The 20,882-nt window shown below is 35.3% G+C and overlaps 1 protein-coding gene across 11 annotated transcripts in view; it reads left to right on the plus strand.

Moving 5' to 3' along the window:
- The window catches only part of LOC110829846 (zwei Ig domain protein zig-8), a 520,441-nt gene that overhangs the window by 478,710 nt on the left and 20,849 nt on the right, over positions 1–20,882 (plus strand). For 9 of the 11 annotated variants that reach the window (XR_015533924.1, XM_087344188.1, XM_087344183.1 and 6 more), the window contains 2 exons: positions 8,612–8,822; positions 20,580–20,672. Coding sequence is in view for 10 of the 11 variants with exons in the window: in XM_087344188.1 (XP_087200314.1) it covers positions 8,612–8,822; positions 20,580–20,672 (304 nt within the window). In the remaining variant the exon portion in view is untranslated. The remainder of the gene's footprint in view (positions 1–8,611; positions 8,823–20,579; positions 20,673–20,882) is intronic. The other 2 variants (XM_087344186.1, XM_087344190.1) reach the window with 1 other exon arrangement.

Genomic DNA, 20,882 nt, shown 5'->3' on the forward strand with positions numbered 1-20,882 from the left:
TTTTCAGGAAATTTTATGTTGGGGAGTTTTGGCCAGAATTTGTCGGCGTATTACAATTTTTATTAAAATATGACAACAGTGGCGAATATTTCTGCTGGCCAGTGACTTCATTCATTTAATAATTCACCACTGCTGCGCAGTCAGCAGGGCATCTTGGGTAAAAAAAATTCTGCTTCTTACAAATCTGTTTATTCTACTTGTCGTTCCGAGTTAATATTATTTTATTAAAACGAGTTTCTTTAAAGCAGTCAGACTTTTACGTTTATGTGCCTGCTTTTTTATGTCTGGCTTTGAGACATGAGTTTGTTGATTTTCTTCTGCCACTGTTTGAATTACAAACTCGGCCGAAGATGAGTCTGCGTCTCCTTCGAATCTTCCTTCGCTTCTGTTTACTTTAATTTCGAGAATTCAGACTTCTCCTAAGTCTTTGTCAATATCTCAGCGTTACCTTCCAAATTATGGCTTTTACTAAGATTAATCAAGGTTTTAAAATAAATATAACTTAACATGTAGCCTAATGTAACTGACAAACCATATTGCCCTTAATTTATCATATTGCAAGCAGACGTATCACCTGCAAAATATATAATTAATTCCATAAATTAACATATGCTTAATTTATTTTATTTTAATTAATTAATTTTCTGGTAGTAAACTCCGCAGGCTGAACACCGCTGTTAACGCGGTCAAGATTGGTCACAATTGTGTACAACATCAATGTACCTTACGTATTCACAGCTTATTTTTAACTTAACTGACGTAGAAAGGATACGTTAAACAGCTTAAAAGAGACAGATCTTTGGAGGAAATAGCTTTTTTTTATCAGATCCAGAAATGAGTCATAAAATCTAAGCAACAGTGTGCGTGGTCGAACTAAAGCCAACAAATTGTCCACTGATCCCAAGATATTATCTGTAAATTGACATGAAAAGACGAAAAGAATGTGTGTAGTTTTCCTCGTATGTCAGAAGTTTTGGAACGTCATGCAAGAAGGACTTTAAACCAGCAGTTCGAAGGTTCAGTCTTTTGGAATCGATGGTATGTTCCACAGTCAAGTGGGTCGAACGGAGTGATTATCCGTAATCTATTGCATTCTAAGGTTCTGTCTACCAGAGGAGAGTCTTTCCCTTCCTACAAGAACAGCACAAAGATTGGGTAATTTATTCTTAGGTTATTGAACGACGGTGTCCCAACTGCAAATTATTATATTGAATGTGATGGAAATATTATGATGCTAAGTGGATAAGGACTTGAAATTAACAGTTAGTAACTAATTTCAAAGTACTGTTTCTTTTTTGGTGGGTGGGGGATACAGAGACGAAAGAAACACGAAAATTTTTCGCTGAAATACAATTTAAACCCCGGTTGGACTTAAACTCTGTCATTAATGGTTTAGCTGACCGACGCTCGGACGGGCAGACAGCACGAAACAAACAAACAAACAAATAAAACCTCAAGGATAGTAGAGGATAATCAGGATATCTAAAATAGGACGCTAGGAGATTCAGCTACCTCAGTGCAGGAACCTTGTGAGCACGATAACAAGCCTTTGGGTTCCATGTAATGTGCAATATATTTTGAGTAGCTGAGCAACGCTTAACTTATAAGAAAGTAACTGTGATATATGGAGTTAGATTGGCGTTCTCTTGGGAAGGATCACATTAGTTCAAAATATTTCGATACATTTCTTAATACGTATTTTATTACCCTTTTAAATTCGGTACCATGAAATTCTCATCAACTTTCCCATTCTCCTATGTTTCTCTTTTCACACGGCATGCCTTTGTTTTCCTGCATTTATTTTCTCCATCTTTTGTCCTGACGGGGAAGGGTTGAATTAGTCACACCTTATAAGTAGAAAATAATATTTCCCCCCAGGCGTTTGTGTAAATTGCTCTAATGTTAAAGACACACTGAACTACACAAAGGAAACCAAATATGTGTTATGCATTTGCCAGACAAAGAAGATTACTACTTTATCTTCATATCTAGATTTAATTAATGTGAAGTCAAACGGCTGACTAATTTGAACTAATTTTCACGGTCTAACCAAAGGGACCTTTCTCTTAAAATACTTAGTATTCTTCGTCAGGATAATCCTAGTCTTTTATAGGACCCTAAGATTTGTTACCGCGTTTATAAACTCCATCAGTAGAACCTGTACTGAACCAGAATAATGCAGTCTACATCCTTACACCGTATTCCTTTAAGAAAATTTTAATATTATCCTCCCATTTATGTATGTGCCTACACAGTGGCCTGTGCTTACGATTTTCGACTAAACTGTGTTCGTGTCTCATATGTTCAATTTGCGTTTCGTCCGGTATATAAATTAACACCGTTGAATATATAAGTTTCATTTGCATCTGTCCGTGAAATAAGCAATGCTTATAGGCTGTGATCGTTTGACGTTAAGGGATTTTGGGCTTTGTGTGATAATACTATAGGCGTTGCCATGGCAGTGGTGTTAACGGTAGGGCCTGTTATGTATGTACTACATCACAGAACAGTTAATATGACCTCAATAGAATATCATATTTCAGATTTTAGTACATGAAATATTATCATGGTCTTTAATTAAGCAACGTGAAATGATGATAGTGATTGTCTTCTTAAACAGTAGTTCTTAATTTTAATTGTTATATTCTCGACTTTGCGGAAACAATGCAGTGAAACAAAAGTTAGTTCACTCATCTGTGGACATGTGTTTTTATACAACGAAACCAGGCAGTTGTGTGTGTTGGCGTTTTACATCTAATGTAATTAAGCGAAGATAAGTAATGATTTTAATATGTATAGTTTTGCTTTTGAAGAAAAATATGTTTTTAAGTACTATTGTAGATATACTTGTCATTTGAAAATGACGATTTCCAAATGTTTTATATTATTAATAATCATGTGTTAACCCCTGTATCTCATCGTCCGCATTTGAAGGGTCATTATATTTATCGATAAAAATCAAGCTCTCTTCTTGTTTGTTGCACCGTGTAGTCAACCCACAAGACAGCCATCTTCAAAAACAAGTCTCATAATAAAACAGACGCGACCCGAATACTGGAAATTTAATTAAGATGTATCTGCTGATGCGGTAGGCGGAAAGAGACATACTTAGAGATGATCTTAAGAGTTTCTGAACTTTCAAGAAGCAATATTTCTGTTGACTCTGTTGTGGTCCAGGCATAACGTAATTTTGATAAGTAAACTTTTGACGGAGAGGACTCCTACCTTTTTCAGCACGATTTTGGAAGTTATTAGTTAATACAACTTCGTTGATATTAATTTATAGGACTTTATGGATCATATGCACATGACAGTTGAACCCTTTTCAGTCGAAGTTCGTCTAAGTGATATTTAATAATTCACTCTATGCCCGAAAAGAAACACCAGACTTTAACTATACAAGGATCAAGTTGTTAACGCTGTTTAAGGAAATAATCGATGTTTTACATTGAGAATCTACGAAACACAAACATAAAAGATTCAGGTGATTTTTCAGGTAGTCGGACATTTGCTTACCACTAGGATTCAAAGGGTTGATTTTAAGACCTTCAATTTTTAACACATTTTGTTGAACATAAATAAATATCATTCTATTTCTCATCATATCCTGATATTATTTGTTGGAGTACTTGAAATTTTCATAGTGATTTTATGGGCAAATTATGTTACTAGTCAGCCAATTCTAACTACAATTTTAGGTAATTATGAATATTGTTGCCTTCTGGGTTGATGTCCCTTTTAGTGTGGTTTACCGACGTTTCAGAGGTCCTTGCTGCCTCCATCATCAGGGTGATCATACTCGCCGCTGTGAGAACCTTCAAATAATGTTAATTGAAAACTACTTGTCCATAGAAATGTTTTGATTTACCAGCGCTGTTGCGTTCATTGCCACGTCATCGCCTTCATAAGCGCTGTCTCTCATGAAAGATGTGCTTTATAGTACGTACTCAATAAGTTACGGGCTATTATTATTAACATTTCCCGTTGTCAGGCCGCAGTTTAGAAATGAAGAAATCAGATTTTTTATATTTGGAAGAAAAATTGGTTTCGACGGTCTTTTGGAAAGCGAATTCTTTTTTTCCCCTCTTGTGAAATAAATATAAATCCTCAGACCACCCAACTTTCAGATTACGTCATCTTTCGTCGAGTCTGTAAAACGTGATCTCATCAAGTTTATATTCTAGTAATCTTGAGATTGACCTTCCAACCACGTTTTCGTGTTGGCCTCTGCCCGGCCTGCAGCTTATGTGCTACTTCATAACCTCCGCATGACGAAGTAGCCTGTTTGGTGAAGCCATTCTTCGAACTGCGACGAGTCTATCGGCCTGCAGGCAAGCAGGCGTCGCCTTGGTTTCGCATTCCTTCCTGGATAAGAGTCGCAGATGCCAGGTTTTTCTGGCATAGGCCAACCCCGCGTTCGAACTGAATACAGATCAGCGGTAGCATCCAATCAACTGCCTTGGTCACCGAACCGAAACACAGAATTCGGTTCGATTTCTACTCCTTGATATTGCAAGAGGTGTATTGGAGCCGTTTCTATACTTTGCTTTTGACACCGAACTTAACGCCCGTAAAAGTAGTAGAATAAATTTAGGACACATATATGAGAATTTCCACAGGGTGACATCTTCGACAATTACAGGCTTGAAAACTTTCACAAAGTAATATATAATATGTAAGATTTGAGGTTTTCACAGTGGTGAGTATGAAGATTTCTGTCTTCTGGGTTGTTGCGCTGTGTAGTCTGGTCGATGTTTACGGACGTTTCAGAGGTCACACGTTGGTTAACGTCTACCAGACTACACGGTGCAACAACCCAGAAGACAGAAATCTTAATATATAATACGTACAGGTAAAAATATATTTATTTTGTTTTCAGCTGTGCTTTTAATAGGTATTTTTATCTTACTGTTTTGTCTCTCTTCTTATTTATTATCTTTACACTTTACAAAAATTTTATTAAGATCTGATTTGTAGCACACCCTCGCCGTTGGCAGGGGTTACGTTCTTGAAAACGCGAAAAGTGAAGCTGTGTTTGGCGTAGTTAAGATATTATGGTAAAAGTGAGGTTAGGGATACCAGAGACACACTTAATATGTTACATTTTATGTACAATTAATAATTAATATAATAACAACATTACTGTTAGTGTTTATTGGGATGTCTTCGGCGTTCCCAGTTGAAAGTTATCAGGGTCATGGAACACAAAACTAATAATCAGTTCTAGAAACTACGAAAATTACAGTCTAAGTACTGAAACAGGCGACAGATGCGGACTTTTGTGTATAACTGCGCCTACGCAAGAACAGGCCGTGATAGAGCGAGGGGCCTACACCACGATGCACAAATATTACCACAGTAATTTTTTCCGTCGATAAATAAACCCGCTAACGAGAAGGGCCTGATATAATAGGCTGATGTTACATGTTGTGTGGTGGAACACTGAGATGTTTTATGCAATACCGATTCATGTAGAATGTTAAGAAACGTTGCTACTCAGTTTTAAAACTGAAATCGAAACGTGAAAATGGACAGTCAGTCACGTTACGGATCGGTATGACATGAACGGTCCGTTGCATTCGTAGTGTTTTTGCCTGATCGGAAATTGTCCAAATGATTCATTGAACCTTCCTTCTTTCAATTCTGGGTAACCTGATTCAGGGCCACTCTCTGCAACGCGTACCTTATCCCCTTTGTCACAAAGCCCTGAACAAAATTGAATTTTCAAGGTACATTGCCACAAAAACAAAATACCAGAAAATTGGATGTTGCACTCACCATGGGATTTAACCACTGTCAGTGTTTTCCGTATTCCGATAAGAAAACTAAACCGGACATGCTACTAAAATATCTCAAAGTTTAATTTACAGTGTATGTACGTTTTGCATATGTAACAGATATAAATTCTGGAAGCAATTTATAACACCCAATTTCCTTCAAATGCTCTAATATATACAGTAATTTTAATAGAAAGTACAGATTAATAATTTTGACATTAGTGGTACATTTATGAGCGCCATATCCACTTGTATAGATTCTGACAACGTTAAATTTACCTTACATAACCTCAAAGTTTCGAACTGTCGTCAATCGTTAACTTTAGCTGTGCAATAAATTTTCACAAAAATGCGTCCTGACAATATTCAGATAAATTCATGTCTTAGCGTTGGTCCTCTGGGTTCTGAGACGGTGTGTATTTGTAGATAAAACACAAACGTTCCGGAGGAACATACTGCATTTATCTTCAACGTTGAAGTGAACATCATGACAAGATGTCATTCCACCTTCGTATTTTAAATTTTGGTTTTATGACGGTAACTAATAATGTACATGAATTATATGCTACGTACGGAGATAAACACACACACACACACACACACATATATATATATATATATATATATATATATATATTAAGCCTATACAAAAACTTTATTTTTTATTTATTGACACTACCTGTCAGTTTGGTGCAAATTTTGCTGCAAAATATGGCAAATTCAGCGTTATGTGAGTCTGTAAACCATTACCGGAAATTATGCATGGAAATGGAGCATTAAATCCTGTAATTATGAATTTAATTGTATTGTTTGCCTTACCGTATAGATTGAAGCATATAAAGGCAAGTAGGAATCACAAGTTATTCCAAGAAATACGTTTTTAATTATAATAGTTCCATGCCCTTTTAATGAGTTTCACAAACAGCTCGAAATGTTATACTTTTATACACTCATTGTAGTCATTCGTATTTTTTCATGTGTGAATTGTATCCTAATTAGACAAATTATACAGTAATGTATCAGATAATTCTGTTCTTTCCAACTTCATTCGCATCAAGTTCCGATTGGCTGCATTGTTTGTTAGTACGCGTCTGTGATAGTCGGTTGACTATCACAGTGAGAAAAATCTGCAAACATTTTCGGGTTCAGATTGTTTCCTGAAATCAAAATGCAAGAGACTTAAGTCGTGTCTTGTATCTAGTTTTTCCTACCCAGTTTGAGATGGCATGATAATATTAAAATTAATCTTACAGTAATAGGTTGTCAGATTGTAGGTTGGATTTAAGTGGTCCACGTCTCGTGTGAATACAGTGATGAACTTTGAGATTGTATAAAAAATAATTTTTTAACCATTTGAGTGATTATCAGTGTTCAGGAATGCTTTATACTACAATAGATTATTTGACGTCATATGTGCCCTGTCACTAAATTTATTTTATAGATTAATGCTCGCTTCATCTTGGTTTAACACGACTGTTCAAATCAATTTAAACAATTTACAACACGTTCCTTTCCTATGTAGTGAAGGGCTGAGTTCTGAAAGATTAGTTAGTCGTTTTTCATAAGAAATCATTCACATGAAACATTCTGATATATTAACAGAAGTTTAGCGTACATTTTACACGTAGATATTTCATAATAATATATTGAAGCGATTTATTTAACCTGTGGAATTTAACTGACATGACAATTACAGTGAAACCGGCGAAAGCAAGGGGCAGTTGACTTCACCAATAAACACCCACGAGTCCTATTCAGCCTTATTGCCTACCTTTAATCTTCTCCTGGGAATTCATGTTTCTAACAACATTGGTATTTATTTTAAAGAATATTTATTTCCTTTGGCAACTGTGTTTAAAATCTTACCAAAAACAAACGGTTTATAACTACGAGGTAGCTGTAACTATCCTTCAACGTTTCTTATAAAAAGGAGGCTCCAAATTAGACACTAGAGAAACATTCTACTCGCTTTGATGGCTAACGTAACTTCTATTTTAAATATCGATATTGATTTCGTTATCTCTAACATTTCATTTCCGTCTTTGGAATTGATCCTTATTTTATATGTCGATGATTTATCACGATGATTTCGCGAGACATGAATTCACATTACTGAAGTAAGACACATACGTATTCAGAATGTTTACTGCGAAATCTGAACGTAACAAAACGTTTGTTAGACACCCGTAGATGTAATGAAATAAACAAAATGTTCCATAAAAACAATGAATATTTTGTTTATCCGTGGAATTATAAATATTCCAAGTAAAACCCTGCAGTATTCCTGAATGTTCTGAGAGGATTATAATCCACAGATAGGCAAGAAATTCCGCGTCTTTTATAGAACATGAAATTTTTATTACCTTGTTAAAAATAGCTCATTTCTTGCCCATGTACTGAGCCAAGGATGCAATCTACACTTCTAACTCCATTTTCCTCATATCCTTTTTAATATTATTCTTCTACTTAAAACTAAGCGTTATAAGTGGCCTCCAGTGTTTAGCTATTACGACCGAAACTTTGTGGGCATTTATCATCTTTGTCACGAGTGCTTCACACTCTGTTCAACCGATGCTTTTGCTTTTATCATCCTATTTCGTGAAGAGTGAAAATTATGAAGTTCCTCATTATGTAATTTTTTACACCTTCCTTTTACTTACTCCAGTTTTTAAGTCAACAATATTCCTTTTAGCAACCCGTCGTGAAACACCTTCAGTGAACATATACGTCGTATATTGACAGGTATATCTGATAAAATACCTTCCCTCTTCGGACACTGTAATTGTAATGACTGCCTTGGGTGTAGATTTCCAGACCAATCGTCATGATTTCAGGTGTCGTGGATTCGCCATCGGGACATCCACATCTTGACAGTTGGAGGTTACACTTACACAAGCGACCAACGCTTCCAAACGAATCACCATCCAGACGATAATGAGTGGACTCTGCAGATCAAGTGGGCACAGAAGAGAGATGACGGGATTTACGAGTGTCAAATCAGCACACAGCCAGTACGAAGCTATTTCGTTAACCTCAGTATTGTCGGTGAGTTTCCGTATCTTGCAAACTCTCTGCGCTGTAACTAAAGTATTTACTTGTATAGAACTGCCCTAAACTCGAATACAACCCAGTGTCAAGCTGGAGACGCTATTGTACTATTAAATGTACAGTTATTCTAATATTATCGTAGAAAATTAGAATTAAATATATTTTGTAATGATCAATTTATAATTAATTGATAATTAGTGGCAGCTGAAGGCCGAAATGTGTCGCATTTTAAATTAAAGATCGCTAAATATAATTGCACATTTATGGCTAATATATGTGATTAAAGCCAGATATTTATCTAGTCTCTAATATGATCAGATATTTGCCCCTTATTGTTATGAAAGTACACTTCCTTTTACCACCATTTGGCAGTATGTGGTGTAGAATGTCTTTTGTCCAGGTTGTCTATTAATAAAAAATTAGGTCTTATTTTACGTACCTACTAACATAATCACAACCTTACTTTCCGTTTTTACAGTCACGCGAAACATTCTTTGTGAATCACTATACTAGGAAGTCGATTTCAATATCGGTCTTACTCGTCAAAGCGAAAAGTATGTCATATTGTGTGTTAGCCAATAAAATGATCGAAAATTTGGTTCCCATTCTCGCCACACGATTCCTGCGGCAGCACATTGGTTGTCTGCTTAATTAATCGGTTCTGATTCGAACAACCGCATAGTTCAGTAATTATTTACGACAGAGCCAGAAATTTGTTATGATCCACGAGAATGAAATCCTTCTATTCCATAATTATTATTTCCGTAAAAAGAACACAGTCACAAGTTCTCTTACATTTTGGTGTATTTTTTCAGCAGAAAATGGCTTAAATTGGCTTTTTCCGATCGTGTAGTTAGAATATGGGAACACACACCTAGTTGGAAGAGTTAAATTAATTTTGGTACAGCAACCTATATATATATATAGAGAGAGAGAGAGTTACATTTTTTTATTGCCTGTGAATTCAGTCAACTAAAAATTTCCATGGATTGGTTCCAGTTCAGTTTGGTGTGCAATTCGCATAGCGTTCACAAATTCTTCTCAGCGAACCGTAATAAAAACACGCTAGAACAATGGACGGTAGGTACCGATTATGTTTGCACGCATGCAAATCCTGTCCTTGGTAATAAGCTGACATATCCAATTTCATACGTTTCATACCACGATTTAACAACTACTGAATGAAACATACCTTTGGCTATCAGTTACACGTATAATTTTTAGGTCACTTGATATGAGTCCTCGCAAATTATTGGGTGTGTGTTTTTACAATTGTCGCTGGAATTTATGCGCAGAAATACACGTTCAGATTGTCATGGATTTTGAATATTTATATTTAAGTTCCACTCCTCAACTACCATAGAAATTTTATAAAAAGATGAATATTTACATATTCAGTCACTACATGAAAGAAAATACAACGCTTTTTAATTTCAAATGTCATTTGGAACCTGTTTCGCTAATTAATCACTGTATTATTTTAAATTTTTTATGAAACACATTTAAACTCGGAACAAAACGCAGAATTATTGATTGTTAAAGTAGATGGTACATACAGTTGTTACCTGGCTTTAAAGTGGTAATAATTCTATCAGTTTTTATTAAGGATAAAGAGAAAGTATGATACTTTATTCAACGCACAATTTATTTGCGTCTTTACCCTGATCCAAGATGATTTTGAATTATTCTTGAAAAAGGATCAAAGTGTATCGTATCCTGACGCCCGAGCACAATGAAGACTTTGTTCAAAAGCGATGCAATTTATTCCCTGATTATACAGAATTGTAAGGTAATAAATAGACAGCAAAGCTTTGATTTCTATTGCCCTGTGACCTGCGCGGAAATTTTCATCTCTCTGTCGTATACTTACCGTTTGTGAGTAAAGAATTCTGAATGTAAATCAAACTCGAATATATTATTTCATACCGGAGTCTCAAAACTTTCTTCGACTGGGGAAAAACTTTCTCTTTACAACGTCCTTTTTTTTGTCTACCTACATTTTTGTTTCTTTGTAGATAGTTTAATATGCTGGTTTCAGAATTTTATCACTGATTTTATAGCAACCATAATATTATTTCATTCCAAGTGTCAATGGAATCTTTATAGTTCCCAATAAAGTATTCCATTTCGATTTAATTTCATTTAAGGGAGGCAAGAATGATACATTCAAAAGACTTTAACCATTTTTATATGTACCTATAGATGTTCTTTTATACAGAATTATGTGTACTATATAATTTTATATATATTAAATATCGATAATGCCTCAGCACAGGAGATATATAAGTGAGATATGACGTTCTCAAGGCGAGTTGATATTCGTCTTTTAGTATGTAATGTCTTACAGTGCAGAAGATAAACTTCGAAAGAAGATTAATGTTCATGAAAAAGCCATTTCAACAGTCACTTTAGAGCGCAGAATTGATTCACGTTTAACATGTAGACTTACACCGGATTCAGATTTCTGCTAGGTTACTGTCTGTCCTGACTGAGATTTATCGTCGTTTTCCTCAGGTTCTTTAAATTACATATTGCATATAATTTTAGCACGAAAACTTTCCCTTTTGGATATGAGCGACGTTTAATGTTGAATATATTACATGTTAACCTTGAAGTTCTTAAATTTGAGCAAATTTCAAAATTCGGTGCGGTTCGTACCCGAAAGCTGAGGTTTTACAATGGACGCTAACCGTGAAAATCGACGGACAAGAATAGTCTTCCCATCTCATTATTTCAGACTTGCAGAAATTTGTGCTAAAATGTCCCAAAAAAAATATTATGAATAAATATATTCGTATTAGTTTTGTAATGTGTAGTGCGTCATGATAAATTTTATGTACAAATTAAAATTCTGGTGCTATACCATTTTTTTTCACGAAAATTAACATTTGTGAATCTCGTCATGAAAGCGCCATTATAAAATAGCCCGTTCTGTTATTGATAATATACAAAATAAATACAAACATGAATGCCAATACTTTTCCTGTTATTAATTACTTGAAGTAAAATATCAATATTTTATCTTTCAAACGTTTTGAGTTACGTGTATATCATCTTTTTACGCATAACATTATAAAATATCAAATAATACAAGCAGACGATAGCTAAAAGTGGTACGCATGAATATTTTTTTTCCCGTTGTTGTAATAAACAATGTCGTGATGAAAATGGGACGTTTTCCGTTGTTGCCCTGGCAACAGACATTTGACCTGGTCCCGCTTGTGCCAAGGTTTCCTTTTACTGGCACATGCAGTTCAAAATACATATTATTTCCTTTTTAATTTAAGATCTTCTTTGAACTTCGTCGTTGACACACAAAGAGAAAATGACGATGCAGACGTGTTTTTATTGGAGAGTCTCATCTGACGGAGCGTCTGCGTGCATTTTGAGGTATCGTCTTTTGTTTTCATTGTTACGTTGCGGTGAGACTGTCTCAGTGGAACTGTGGTCGCTAACAAGCGCGTTATCGATTTTCTGAATCAGTATTTCTCAACCCGTTTGGTGCCATAAACCCCAAATTCTCATACATTTTGATTAAATAAAATATGGACTGACCCATAGCGTGTAGTTATCATGTATTTTATAGGAATGTCAAAGTAAAAATGTAATATAATGGAGCCTGGAACTTGCACAAATACTCACAAAAATTAAATAGTAGATTCTAATCCATTTGGGGACCCCTTACGCATAACTTACTGATCCCCGGTTGATAATCGTTGCTGTGACAACTATACATTTGCGCGCTACGTTACCGCATATATGAGTTTCGTTTCAGTCCGTTTGTTTCGCTGTGACTCAATCCGGATACCTGTGCAGATGAAGATACTATACCCGATACCCTCGGAGTCTGTGTAATATATTCAAAAAAGATTATTTTTTTGTCTATCTCAACCACGACGAGCTTCTCTGTGCAGCCTTCGTTTTTCCTGAGAGAAGTTTCAATATATTTTGACGAGTTAATGCGACGATCGAAACGTTTACGAATTGGTTTTCGAATTTATTGCAGTAATGTTACGCTAATAAAGAGTATTATGCCTACCACTGAAAGTATTTGTTGTGCTCTCTTAAGAAACACTTTACAGCAAATTTTTCGGTTTATGCTTTTCCCCAGAACGCAATCAATTATTTTAAATCGGGGAAAACTTGCACTGTATTATAAGCCTACTTCATGTTCTTCATAAATTAAGCCTTTATGTGATACGCTAATCTGCTTCCTTTTCTTATTTGTATTTTTCATGGTGTACACTTTATTCTTTAATTTTTATTGATTATAATTTTATTCGAAAAGCCCATGCAATTTGGACATTTTCGTAACAGTTCTGATTTAGTTTAATTTCAACTCGTCTGGCTCATTTTAATCGACTGTTTTAATTTTCAGCTACCGGCATCAATAAAACTATAATGTTAATTTAATTTTTGTTTAACTCACTTACAATTAAAATACTTTCTTATTATGAGTTACAGTACAATGCAATTTCTTTTTCTCTTTATCAATCTGATTTATATTAACTTTCACTGGTAGTTATCATAATACGATTCTGAAGAACGGAGCGTTTATTTTGACATTAATTCGCGAACCACTAGGTAGCCTGTGTTAATAACCGACGGATTTCGCCGAATAAAATTTAGAATCATAACCACAGACCACTGTCTTAGTGCAAAATTTGGAAATAAAACACGAATAAATGTAAAAGAATATTCAGGTTAAGTTTTGTTTGTCTCCTGCCTTCATTCAACCGTGTAGGACATAACACTCGTCTCAAAACGATATCACAGGGCCTTAACAGGTTCATTCGTCTTATTCAATCTCTGAGGCAGAGTGCAATCTGTTCGAATGTCGAATATGTCACGGAGAAATGCAATTTGCGGAAATGTTGCCGTCTAAGAATGAGCATATATCTTCAAGGCAGGTCGTTAACCTCAGACAAGAAAGGATTAGGAAGGTGACGTGACCCTGTTCCGAAATCCTCTACCTTTTAAGTAAACTTAAAGTTCTGTTTGAAGGACTCGTTTTCTCGTCGCGACTAAACAAGAGCTTAATTCTGGGGTTTATTTCATCACTACGGTGAACATTTTGATTATGGTATTGTGACGTCGTGTATGTTGGTAGCATCGTTTCGGAGTAAAGTGCTGTTTTCATATTCAGGGTTTAGGTACACTTCAACCCTGAAGTTAGAGGTGATACGTAACCCCGAATCGTTGGTAACCACGTACAGAGCCACGTGGTGTCACAAATTATAAAGCCGAAGTCAGCGATAGTGTAGTAGTCGGGACGAATCTGTGCCTTTTACGTTCCTTAAATTTATAAAACAACGGGATGAGAGGGGTGGCGAGGGTAGTAGATAAAGAAGGTGTAGTCTACTTCGGAGTTAATATATCTGAAACAGTTCATTCTGTAATTAAGTGTTTTCGTATTTGGAATTATTATTTATTTATTTCATTTAAATATATATATCTGTTGTTGAAAAACTGACAATATGGCCACATGCAACATCCGATGGTGGCATTGTCCCATACTTCTTAGACTGACTGATGAAAATTATCATAACCATTAGTCAGGCTAACTTGTTTTTCTACCTGAATTTGAACACAGAATCAACCGCACATAAAGAGTAGTTCTAAGAAGTAAGCCTATACACCCGGTGGGCCCAAAAATATGGAGGTTGAAGGAAGTTGGAACTCAGAATGACAGGCGAAGGGAGCAGATAATTGACGTATAGAAACATTATCTGTGAACTAAAAATATCCGCCACGCGTGGATCTTACCCAACTCATACTAATGAATATAAGCGACAAGTTCATTAGACTCCAGTCGCGTGTTTTACAGCGACATTAACTCCTAAAATATTTGACTACGTTAGAGGAAGACAAATTTATTAAGAGTAATAAACGAAAATTCGTTTTAGAGAATACAAATACATAATTCAATTATGTAATCCTTCAAAGTACTGACCCAGCTCTCGCCTTTTATGGAACTATAGGGTTTATTACCGCGTTCGTAGGAGTCGACCACTGGTACATTTAATGAACAAGATGTACTCAATCCAAAACCTCCCTCCACATTTCTTTACAATCTATTTTATTAGTATTCCATCTATGCTAAGATTTTGCATATGCCCTCTTTCTTTCAAGTTATCTGACAAAACCCTTGTCTGGTCTTCTACAGACGTGCCTTAATTCACCATTTCTGCCTCCACGATTTATCATTCTAATAATACCTGGGGAATCCTCATTGAACTTCGTTCAAATGCAAAAACAATGCACTATATTATAATCAGATTTATTAACATACAGGTGGGCTTTTAAGAATTGTTTCCTTGTTAATTTTATTTTCAGCTCAGTACAAATGTGTTTTATACGGATTCGTTCTTAAACATTGGAGCGACAGTAATTTATTTTGAGGATAGGGTAAAGTATCTGGAATTGAAGATTTTTTACGTCAGCCGCTATTCCATCATGGAAATGGATTGAGGGCTAACCGTACACCCCTCACGAAGCCAGTCACCCCTGTAGCTGTACACGAGAATGCGTGAACTAAGTGGCGGCTTCCTTTCTCACAGACGATATGCTAAACGCACGCTAAAATCCAATTTCCTGACGACCGTGTCAGAGCCTCCTGTACCTTCGTGGATCCGCGCCTCACAACACGACTGTTAGCCGACTGGTAGCTGCTGTACGCAGGAAGAAACGAGGTAAAGTAAGGGAGGTGTCGAAATCCACCCGGCAAGCAATCTGTGCTCGTTAATTGATTCCCACTCTGTATTCCCTCCTCGTCCCACTTCTCTTTTAACTAGTCCATTACCACCACATTCTCCCCTCTCTCTTTATCCCTACCTTCATCTTCTCCTAATGAAACGAAGTATGGCTGTCAATTAATGGCGTGCATTAGACATTACTTTCATGTAATTTTTTTAGATTTTTTCGCCTGTAAATCCCTTCGTAACCCTGAGAAACGGTTATTAATATCGCTTCTTCCACCCTCTTAGTTGTCTGTATGTCCGTATACGTGAAATTTAATTAAAGTTTTCATTAAATCTTACACTGGATAAATTATCGACAAATTTCAGTTTTCATTCGGATTCGGAAATGTTAACTACCGCTCTACATCAAAGCACAAACACTTATTTGAGCTAGTCTTAATATGTTTACCATGTTGCTATAGTTAACTTGATTACATAATTCCCTGATGGCGGAGACGGAAGGCCTCTGAAACGTCGGGCTTATGATCAAAATTGACACGAATTTTTTCACTTGACGGTTTTGTAAGAAATGTTTACCTGCAGGAGGTGAATCCTCCTTGGTGACGTCATTACCCAGCTATACATCCCGTTCACGCACAAGATATTTATCCCAGATCAAGGATCAAGGTCCTTTTCAATCTATTCCTATACCACGATATTTCCATATCTTATTTGTGACCTTGATGATGGAGCTTGTAACCTGCTCCGAAACGTCGGTCATTGTCTGCCAGATTACACTGTGCAACTTTCGATAACACAACCGTTTCAGAATAGCCTTTTCATTACATCATCCATGACGGATGCGTCATTATCGAAGTGTTCTAGAAATGGCTATATACGTAAATCAACATCCCTCGATGACGTTCTTGCTTACTAACGTGTAGTATGGCATTACGTAATTTGCATATAGCAAACAAATATGGTAGCAAAGTGACCAAGCGCTTCAACACAATTGCACGTAGTGCCACGTATCAGATGCGATCAGGAAGTGACGTAGCAAGGTTTGAAATTGTTTTGACGAGATATTTGTCACCCAGTAGCTACTTCAGGTTAATAGTATCTGACTGGATACAGGATACGATGACGCACATGCCATGATTAATTATCAGCATGACGTCAAGTCAGATTTGTATTATGTGGACTGCCAGCAAATTATGCATTCTTAACTAAAGAAAGTGGCTTAAGGTGAAAGCTAATTTGATTTTTTTTAATCCTTTCAACAATTATCTTATTAAAATATTTTTTTATGCGTTCATGGTAACTTGTAAATTAATTTTTTATGAAAGTGCAGTAAGTTATCTTAAAATGTCAAGTTATGACGGGACTTATTTAATTTTACTGATTATGTCAGAAAATTTTATATATATATATATATATATATATATATATATAACATGGTAAGGGTTGAGAAATCGTTCCATAATTAACTGTAAACATGTTCATTGATCCTTCACATTGGCCTAATTTAATTTAAGCATCAAATTGTAAGGCTGTGTTAAGAATTTATATTAAAATCGCTTGATACTGATGTTTAATTTTACTTGCATGAATATCCAGTCCCGGAGACATTAAATACGTTTGTCATACGTGGTGTTTATTACGTTTATAATTTTCTTTTCTGCTTATGCCATTATATTGTCTATTGGATGAAAAGTTTAATTAATGTTCTTTAAGGTATCTGCTTGACTTCAGACACTTGAAACTTAAGTAAATTGATAAATAACGAAATTTTTATTGAAAATATGAAAAATTACTTACTTAAAGTTGAATTCATTTCGGCTTTTTACACTTGCGTCGCAAAGTCATGCTTATTGACAGGTCTTCCATTTTTTCTCTCTCTCTCTCTCGAAAGTGATGATAACAGTGTCGATAGGATCATGTTAAAATGAACACAAAGGGAATCGATCCAGAGTAAAAACTCTCGTTAGCTCGTACTGAGAGAAGATGTCAAGCGGGTAACGATGGTCTTATACCCTTGAATAACAAGTCAACTGCGTATGAAAGGTTATTAATAACGGTGACATGTAATTAGAAATGCAAGGGGGTCATTATTTGAAACAGAGCGTCTGGTTCCTACTGCGATCACTCGAACCGTAACGATATATCGAAAGCAAACAATAATGGTACCTGCAAAATTGTACTAAATATAAACTACACTTAATCGTTTGTAGTTTAGTGGTATATATCTGTACCACCTTCATGTAACCTGTAAGCCTGAATTTTTTTATATTTCGTACATTTCTGTGGGTGAACTGAAATTTTTTCCTCAAACAGCGTTGACAAACTGATCTTTGTCACTGTGAATTTTTTTTTCGGTACGGAGTAAAATTATTAAATATAATCAGAGATCCTATTTATAACTGTATAAACAAACACTTTATCTCTCACTCAGATTAAACTAGAAAGCGCTTTTTTTCTGAAAATTGAAATTTCCATATCACAGCTACAAAATATTATCTTTTAAACTTGAAGATGCGTGACATTTTGGACCCAAAGTATTTTGATGTGGTGGTTACTCACATCTGCACTCAAGTCATGGCGGCAATATAAAATATTTTCATACGAGTGTAAATGTTAAGTTCATTTATTTACAGAAACTGACATACGCAGTTTAATTATTGTTCTTTCACGTTGAAAATTAATGTAAATAAAAATATAATATGTTACGCACGTCAATTGTTGTGTGTATTTGTCTAAGGTAATTAAAATTGTTACTTTATAATTAAAGTAGTTTAACATTGGAATCTATTTCACACTAGAAATAACATTTTAAAAATTACTAAATTAATAATCAAGTAACCTCCCTTAACGATACTAAATTGTATGTTTACTAAAAGGTTTCATTCAGCTGAGATTACCACAGTTTGAATTATTTCCTGGTTTTTCTCAGTCTCTTCATTTCAATACTCGTAATCTTTGAAAATGTTTACGGCCGCCTTTTTTAAAATTTTAACCTCATATTTCCATTTTATTGGGTTATATAAAACTGCGTAGTTGGCAAAGCGTTGTTAAGTAACCAATGCAACAATAAATAGGGGAATTTTATCTTGGAGAGGTAAAACAGAATCTTGCAGGAGGTAAGTAACATTTATAGATGAAACAAATGAACTTGTTGTTATGGTGGTTAAATCAGGGCAAGTACAAGGACGCAACTATCTTAGAAAGTGGTCACTTGAAAAATCTAGGAGAAAATGGGGGGATAAAACTGTTTTTAGTAAAATGATTTACATTTTAATATGACATTACGCCGTTTAGTCTTGTAAAACTTTACGGACGTTTCAGAGGTGCTTAATGTCTCCATTAGGGCGACCGATTCGATATTTTTATGTATTTCTAATATTACAGTTGGGATAGAAAAGATGTATGAGGTTTGTGAGCGCATAAATGTGTATCCGTTTTCATATAAAATGTCTTTTTTATTTGCCATATTTTAACCTAAATATTTTTAGTTTGACTCGCCAACTTAAAATGTTATGAACATTCGTTGAGCTGTTATCTCTACGTTACAATCGGACAGACATGGTGAGCTTAATAGGAGATTTTTTTAACTTTGTTGTGAACGAGCCCAAAAAATATAAGTAAGCAACAGTGCCCGAGTACAAGCCTTTTCATGAACCTTCAGACATTGTCAGATAATGGAAATTCACTTCTCTCTCAGGTAAAGGGTTCATTCAGCCGTAATGTTGGTACACATTTGAGAATTTCAGAAACAGGTTTACGGTGTGACCTTCAAACAGGGGATCGCTGCTGGTGGATCAAAGAATTTAGACTGAAAAAGAGGAACGTAACTTTCACACAACGCACTTTTATTTATTTTTTTCACTTTGTACATACAATGGTCATTCAATTTACAAAATAATTTCTACATAAATAAAATAAAGTACCTTTATATTCACTTTGCAGATTTAGTTTATAGATAATCCCACATTTGTTCCACCCTGAACTATGTAATATAAAGGATGTTGGTTCTAACTGTGTTAACTAACTCGATGGAACAGAAACTAATATTTCTCTGAACTATTCAGTAAATACCCCATCTTTCACAGGACCCTGAGGTTTATTATCGTTGTCACAAGAGCCCGCCACCGGTCCCTGTTCTGAGACATAAAACTACATTCCACATCCTGTAAACGTACTTCTGTGAAAAACTAATTTTATTTTATTTTTCATTCATCCAAGTGGTCCCTGTATAGTATTTTGGATTATGCAAATTTTATACGGGGGAAGATTTAAGCCACACCCCCAAGCTAAGAGACAACCCCTATAAAAAAAATTTTAATTTTTAAGGGTTACGAAACTTTGTATCTCAAATCGCAGGGCACGCACGTTATGAAATAAAACAATTTTGTTGCGTACGACCAATTCAGAACTAATGATTTGTTTCAGTTTTTTTACTATCTTGTAATCCCTCTTTATTGGGTTCGAATCTTTCAGACAAGCCATTGATAGAATCTCAAATCCAAGTTACTGTAGATTTTAACGCTGTTATTGGAAATAATCTCTTCAGAAAAAGAAATTAACCTCGCCATGCCCCTTTATATTGTAAGTGTGCTCTGTTTGTACTGAAACGCGATGAATTAATAGTCACTTTGATATTTGATGCTTCTGAAATTATAATTGCGAATAAAAGTACGCGACGTATCATGTAGTTTTTAACGTTACTGTTTTTTGCAGTCAGAAGTTGGTGCATGAGAATTGAGTTCGGAGTAAAAACAGATACGGAAAAATACACGAAGTACGAGAGCAGAAAGGAGGCACAATAGTTTCAAGTGTTCCAGTACCTGAGTTTAATATTTTTCCTGATGAAATAGGAAGAATCAAAACTACAAAAAACACTGAAATCTGAACCTAATTGTTAGAAACAGCACTTAAGTGTGTTCAAACTCTGGGAAGTCTGCCAGCTTAATAGAAACCAGATTCATTTTTAGTGAGTAAAAAGGAAGAGTGGCACATGTTCAGTTCTGTTTCTTTATATTTAATATTTTATTTTGTTTCATTGTGTTTCTTTTTCTAGAGCCGTCTACGTCAAAGCCACAGTGGAGATTAAATGAGGAACTCTACCAATCTCATCAGTCATATGATGATATTGCTCATCAAATTAAAGGAGGTGTATAATTTTTCTTCTTGATAACTAATTTCAATGTTAACACTACAGCTTTAATTATTATTCAGTAACTAACAAAGCTCTTTCTTGCTTCTAAATGTCGTATTGTGTCTCAGGGCTTTTTAGATTGTCGTATTAAATAAATTAATATAACTGACACGATATACAAGTGGCGCTTTATAGTCACTTCCGCACTGGCCTATGACATCAGGC

Source organism: Zootermopsis nevadensis, unplaced genomic scaffold (genome assembly GCF_977971745.1).
Source record: "Zootermopsis nevadensis isolate Lab colony 2312 unplaced genomic scaffold, Znev_1.0 Znev_ptg000007l, whole genome shotgun sequence".
NCBI lineage: Eukaryota > Metazoa > Arthropoda > Insecta > Blattodea > Termopsidae > Zootermopsis > Zootermopsis nevadensis.